The sequence below is a fragment of the Salmo salar genome, unplaced genomic scaffold (genome assembly GCF_905237065.1).
Source record: "Salmo salar unplaced genomic scaffold, Ssal_v3.1, whole genome shotgun sequence".
NCBI lineage: Eukaryota > Metazoa > Chordata > Actinopteri > Salmoniformes > Salmonidae > Salmo > Salmo salar.
The window spans coordinates 143,883-151,061 of NW_025547068.1; the positions used below are offsets into that span (position 1 = coordinate 143,883).

Sequence of the window (7,179 nt, forward strand, 5' to 3'; positions counted from 1 at the left end):
ATGCTTGTCCTTGTTCAGGACTCCACACACTGGCTTCAGATTGAACCCTTGACTTCCACTGTCCAGGGAGTGACAATGTTCAGGTAAAATAACTACTTTTAACCTCCTTGGGCAAGGTGGGACGTTTGCGTCCCACCTAGTCAACAGCCAGTGGAATCGCGTGGCTCGAAATACAAATACCTCAAAAATGCTATAACTTCAATTTCTCAAACATATGATTATTTTTCACAATTTTAAAGACAAGACTCTCGTTAATCTAACCACATTGTCCGATTTCAAAAAGGCTTTACAGCAAAAGCAAAACATTAGATTATGTCAGGAGAGTACCCTGCCAAAAATAATCACACAGACATTTTCAAAGCAAGCATATATGTCACAAAAACCAAAACCACAGCTAAATGCAGCATTAACCTTTGATGATCTTCATCAGACGACACTCCTAGGACATTATGTTATACAATACATGCATGTTTTGTTCAATCAAGTTCATATTTATATCAAAAACCAGCTTTTTACATAAGCATGTGATGTTCAGAACTAGCATACCCACCGCAAACCTCCGGTGAATTTACTAAATTACTCACGATTAACGTTCACAAAATAAAAAACAATTATTTTAAGAATTATAGATACAGAACTCCTTTATGCAATTGCGGTGTCAGATTTTAAAATAGCTTTTCGGCGAAAGCACATTTTGCAATATTCTGAGTACATAGCCTGGCCATCACGGCTAGCTAATTTGACACCCACCAAGTTTGGCCCTCACCAAACTCAGATCTACTATAAGAAAAATTGCATTACCTTCGCTGTTCTTCGTCAGAATGCACTCCCAGGACTTCTACTTCAACAACAAATGTTGTTTTGGTTCCAAATAATCCATAGTTATATTCAAATACCTCCATTTTGTTTGTGCGTTCAGGTCAGTATCCGAAGGGTGAGGCGCGAGTGCATTTCGTGACAAAAAATTCAAAATATTCCATTACCGTACTTCGAAGCATGTCCAACGCTGTTTAAAATCAATTTTTATGCTATTTTTCTTGTAAAATAGTGATAATATTCCTACCGGGCGACGTTGTATTCATTCAAAGGCTGAAAGAAAAAATGGAGAATTCACATGAACGCGCATCTCCAGTGTCACTGTTCTCAGCCTGACCACTCACAAAATCTCCTGCTGTTTTTCGCCCAGAGACAGGAGAGACGTCATTCCACTTTCTGGCACCTTCTGAGAGCCAATGGAAGCCTTAGAAAATGTCACGTTACAGCAGAGATGCTGTATTTTCGATAGAGATGCCACAGAAGGAGAACAAATTGTCAGACAGGGCACTTCCTGTATGGAATCTTCTCAGGTTTTGGCCTGCCATATGAGTTCTGTTATACTCACAGACACCATTCAAACAGTTTTAGAAACTTTAGAGTGTTTTCTATCCAAATCTACTAATTATATGCATATTCTCGTTTCTGGGCAAGAGTAGTAACCAGTTTAAATCAGGTACGTTTTTTATCCGGCCGTGCAAATACTGCCCCCTAGCCCCAACAGGTTTTAACATTTCATTCCACCTGCTAGTGTATTTCCCCATTACTTTTGGGAATAGTCTTCTAATCCAACCTCTCCATTTGACCATTGACCCTCTCTACCATATCTTGTTGTTGCCCTCAGGCACATGACACCCAAAGGGAGTTTTGAGTGCACAGTGTCTGGGCTCCGCTGGCTGTGTGAGAGAGATGTCATTCTGAAGTATCACTTCAGGAACTGGGAACCCTACAGTCACCTTCTGAAAGACATGCAGTACACACAAGGTGGTCCATTGCTGGACATCACTATGGAGTTAGGTGAACTGGAGGAAGTTCATCTGCCACACTTTGTCTGTTTAGGTAAAACCATATAGAAATAGTATTCAGAAAGACATTTCCATGTCACTTCATGAATTAATGAATGAACTATTCTGGGAGTTTGAGTTTACTGTGATCTGGTACTGCATATTCTTTGTGTTTTAGTTGGATGAATAATACAATATTTGTCTTTCTGTCTCCTTTTTATTGTGTTGTTCAGGGACCAACCCGTCCCTGAGGAATGAGATGAAGATTCTTCATGTAGAGGAACATGGAGTGTCTTTAGAGGAAGTGCATGAGGTCACCAGATTCCATGCTAAGATTCTCCATCCCAAGTTCTCAGCTATCTCTGTTATACTGAGCTATATCCTTTCTTGGAACGTAGATGTCCACTGTGAGCTGATGCTCTATCTGACAGTGATGAAGGAAACACTAATTCCACGCCTATACCTGTTCCCCAGTAACCCCGGACAAATACTGGTGAGTTTCATTGTTATAGAGATGACCTTAACTAACCAGTGGTGCAGTTTATGTTGACACTCATTATATGAAGATAAGTGTGTTGCTGGTTTTCTGAATAATGTTTGAATTAGACTATACATTGACTGGCTGTGTATTCCATGCCTCGTTTCGCAGGCTGTGGAACAACAGGAATCAAAGTTTCAAGGGTCTTCAAGGATTCTCATCTCAAGACCAGAGCAGTCCTTCAAACTGAATAGTTCCTTCAGACTGAACATTCCCTGTTCTACCGCCATCAATCCACAGGTACAGTTTTAGTAGACTAAGAACATTAATCTGACATTTAAGTCACATTTCTATGCATTAATCTCTCTCAATTCAATTCAAATGGCTTTATTGGCATGGAAAACATGATTAAAGCAATTTCTCTCTCTCTCTCTCTCTCTCTCCCTCCAGAGGATTCATCTCATACATAGAGACACCACACCAAGCTTTTTCAGGGCAGTTGTGAAAATGACAGGGATTGACATTGAGATGCAGTTATTCAGTGATGATGAGAGGATAGCATGGAAAGAAATTGTGCCAATAGGTAGGAGCACATGTCAATCATCACTTTGTACTTTAGTACCAGATGCTATTTATAGTGATATAACCTCATGTTGTTTATCTTTCAGATGAATACATCTCTGACACCCGTTCAACAAGTAAGTAAACATGAGAGTTTACTGTGCATTAGGAAAGTATTCAGACCCCTTGACTTTTTCCACTTTTTTGTTACATTACAGCCTTGTTCTAAAATGGATTCAGTTGTTTTCTTTCCTCATCAATCCTAACACAATACCCCATAATGACAAAGCAAAAACAGATATCACATTTACATAAGTATTCAGACCCTTTACTCAGTACTTGGTTGAAGCACCTTTGGCAGCGATTACAGCCTCTAGTCTTCTTGGGTAATGAACTACAAGCTTGGCACACCTGTATTTGGGGAGTTTCTCCCATTCTTCTCTGCATATCCTTTCAAGCTCTGTCAGGTTGGATGGGGAGTGTCGCTGCACAGCTATTTTCAGGTCTCGCCAGCGATGTTAGATCGGGTTCAAGTCTGGACTCTGGTTGGGCCTCTCATGGACATTCAGAGACTTGTCCCGAAGCCACTCCTGTGCTTTCTTGACTGTGTGCTTAGGGTGATTGTCCTGTTGGAAGGTGAACCTTTGCCTCAGTCTGAGGTCCTGAGCGCTCTGGAGTAGGTTTTCATCAAGGATCTCTCTGTACTTTACTCTGTTCATCTTTCTCTTGATCCTAACTAGTCCCCCAGTCCCTGCCGCTGAAAAACATCCCAAACAGCACGATGCTGCCACCTCAATGCTTCACTGTAGGGATGGTGACAGGTTTCTTCCAGTCGTGACGCTTGGCATTCAGGCCAAAGAGTTCAATCTTGGTTTCATCATACCAGAGAATCTTGTTTCTCATGGTCTGAGAGTCTTTACATGCCTTTTGTCAAACTCCAAGCGGGCTGTCATGTGCCTTTTACTCAGGAGTAGCTTCTGTCTGGCCACTCTGCCATAAAGGCCTGATTAGTGGAGTGCTGCAGAGATGGTTGTCCTTATGGAAGGTTCTCCCATCTCCACAGAGGAACTCTGGAGCTCTGTCAGAGTGACCATTGGGTTATTGGTCACCTTCCTGACCAAGGCCCTTCTCACCAGATTGTTCAGTTTGGCCGGGCGGCCAGCTCTAGGAAGAGTCTTGGTGGTTCCAAACTTCTTCCATTTCAGAATGATGGATGTAACTGTGTTCTTGGGATCTTCAATGCTGCAGAATTTATTTGGTACCCTTCCCCTGATCTGGGCCTCGAGATTTTCCTTTCTCAGAGCTCTTCGACCTCATGGCTTGGTTTTTGCTCTGACATGCACTGTCAACTGTGGGACTTTATAAAGACAGGTGTGTGCCTTCCAATCAATTGAATCTACCACAGTCTCACTCCAATTAAGTTGTAGAAACATCTCAAGGACGATCAATGGAAACAGGATGCACCTGAGCTCAATTTCGAGTATCAATGCATTCTTATGTAAATAAGGTATTTCTATTTTATCTTTAATAGATTTGTAAACATTTGCAAAAACCTGTTTTCGCTTTGTCATTATGGGATGCTGTGTGTAGATTGATAAGGAATTTTAGGAAAAGGCTGTAACGTAACAAAATGTGGAAAATGTAGATTAACCTGGTTCTGAATTACCCAATGACATCTCCTCCAGGACTTGATGTAGATTAGCCTGGTTCTGAATGACCCAATGGCATCTCCTCCAGGACTTGATGTAGATTAGCCTGGTTCTGAATGACCCAATGGCATCTCCTCCAGGACTTGATGTAGATTAGCCTGGTTCTGAATGACCCAGACTGTTTTTCTATGTCTGTGAAACCGTCCCTAAATGTGAATATGTGATATGTTCAGGTCGTTATTGTAAGATATGTTTTCTCAATACTTTTATTTTAGGAGTCTGCTTCTAAGTGACTGAAATGTAAATGTACAAATGCAGTTATTTTGTAACCTGACTCTCTCAGGTGCTGTGTTGGGGGCAGGGCATCCGGCTGAGAGCAGTCGGACTGCTTCTACAAAACTGCAGCTGCGTTCTGTACGGACAGAGTTTGTGAAACGAGTGTCAAGACCTGTCCTGAATGAACTGCTGGACGGACTCCTGCAACACACAGTCATCAACCAGGAGGAAATGGAGTCAGTGAAGGTGATAGCTGAAAGGGCAGAGAAAGCACGTGACATCATCGACATGGTGTTGAGAAAAGGAACTGAGTCAAGTTCCAGGATGATCAACCTTCTTGTGGAGCTGGACCCCTGTCTTTGTTCACTGCTTCAGATCAACAGTGTTGGGGTACCAACCTAATGGTAGAATGGATAGTAACAGTGTTGGGGTACCAACTAGTGATGTGTGGGTCTCATCTGCAGTCCCCATGGTTAAATACGTGGGTTTAGGGTCATGAAATACTGTGTGGATGAAGGGCGGGTGTCTGGCAGTCGGGTTGAATAAAGTGAAAACAATACCTTAAAAAATCTATAAATGTATCATTCTAGTGCAATTTACATTGATGTTTTTCTTTCATTATTTTAAGCTATCTGGCATTAGTAAGTAAGTCTGAGCTATAGTACCTAACTGTTAGGTGCGCCAAATGCTTTTGGGAATGGTAAAAAATATATATATGTTGAGATGGGGTTAAATAAATAAAACAATCCTGCACGCACCTTTCAAAAACTCGCTCCCCCGTCTCTGCCTACAGTTCATGTTCTATATTAGCTGGTGGGGGCCTCAGGTTTTCACTTCATAACATATATTTGGGCGGTTGGGTTATTAGCAATAGTGGACTACCATGGCCAACCAATAGAGGACCGCCATGGCCAACCAATAGAGGACCGCCATGGCCAACCAATAGAGGACCGCCATGGCCAACCAATAGAGGACCGCCATGGAAACAAGTCATTGACTCACAATTTATCCTCTGTCATTTTGGGATATATCTGTTGCCTGGTGAAACAGTTGGATGTATTTTAAATAGTCAAAGAAATTAACTGTAGTGATCAGACTGCGACGTAGTACCCAGTTAACACACACATACTCACACATTAGTTTTGTTGTTCTAGCTTCGCGGGGATCTAACATTGATTTCCATTCAAAATCCAATTTTTTTCTAACCCTTACCCTAACCTTAACCCATTTTAATTAACATTTTTAAATTAACCTTTATTTAACTTGGCAAGTCAGTTAAGAACAAATTCTTATTTACAATGATGGCCTAGGAACACTGGGGCAGAACGACAGATTTGAACCTTTTACCCATAACCCTAATTGTAAACCTAACTCTAAACCTAACCTCTTACCCTAACAAGGGCTTAATATGCCCCAGCCGTGGGCCAATATCAGACCAATTGGACTGGAGGGAAATTTAAACAGAAACCTCACCTCGTTGCCTCTTTGTTCATCAAAGGCCAGTTGGCTGTATGAGTAGCGAATGAGCCTTATGATCTGCTGATTGGTGTTTGAGCCCCACCTGGGATCCACCCATCTGATTTTTTCCCCAGAGCCTGGGAACCAGAAAGGCCCAATGCCCAACGCACACAGCCCTGCCCTGGTACCTTCATAGGCTTCCAGGGATATACACGTTAGATATTATGCCTGAAAAGAGGCACTCTGATCGGGATTCAGAGAATAGTTTACTGCCCTTGAAGGCCCAATGCCCAAAGCCCAAAGGCCCAATGCCCAAAGCACACAGCCCTGCCCTGGTACTTTCATAGGCTTCCAGGGCTATACACATTAGATATTATGCCTGAAAAGAGGCACTCTGATTGGGATTTAGAGAATAGTTTACTGCCTTTGAAGGCCCAAAGGTCAGAGCCCTGCCCTGGTACTTTCATAGGCTTCCAGGGCTATACACACTTGTCAATATGCCTGAAAAGAGGCACTCTGATTGGGATTCAGAGAATAGTTCACTGCCCTTGAAGACCCAAGGACCAAAGGCCCATAGGCCCAAAGGCCAGTGCCCTGCCCTGGTACTTCCATAGGCATCCAGGGCTATACACATTAGATATTATGCCTGAAAAGAGGCACTCTGGTTGGGATTCAGAGAATAGTTCACTGCCCTTGAAGACCCAAGGACCAAAGGCCCATAGGCCCATAGGCCCAAAGGCCAGTGCCCTGCCCTGGTACTTCCATAGGCATCCAGGGCTATACACATTAGATATTATGCCTGAAAAGAGGCACTCTGATTGGGATTCAGAGAATGGTTCACTGCCCTTGAAGGCCCAAGGCCTTTGGTTAAGTAACCACCAATCGGTCGCCGAAGGGATATGGTCCAAAGTACCATGGTTCTGAGGGGCCCACAACCCTC

At 42.7% G+C, this 7,179-nt stretch overlaps 1 protein-coding gene across 1 annotated transcript in view; it reads left to right on the top strand.

The window, feature by feature from the left end:
- LOC106597325 (NACHT, LRR and PYD domains-containing protein 12) overlaps positions 1-5,534 on the top strand; it is a 141,546-nt gene extending 136,012 nt beyond the window's left edge. Inside the window, exons 11-17 of the mRNA XM_045711102.1 lie at positions 19-83; positions 1,658-1,872; positions 2,051-2,310; positions 2,467-2,595; positions 2,746-2,878; positions 2,964-2,993; positions 4,849-5,534. Coding sequence (XP_045567058.1) covers positions 19-83; positions 1,658-1,872; positions 2,051-2,310; positions 2,467-2,595; positions 2,746-2,878; positions 2,964-2,993; positions 4,849-5,183 — 1,167 coding nt within the window. The 3' untranslated portion in view covers positions 5,184-5,534. The remainder of the gene's footprint in view (positions 1-18; positions 84-1,657; positions 1,873-2,050; positions 2,311-2,466; positions 2,596-2,745; positions 2,879-2,963; positions 2,994-4,848) is intronic.
- The last annotated feature ends 1,645 nt before the right edge of the window (positions 5,535-7,179 follow it).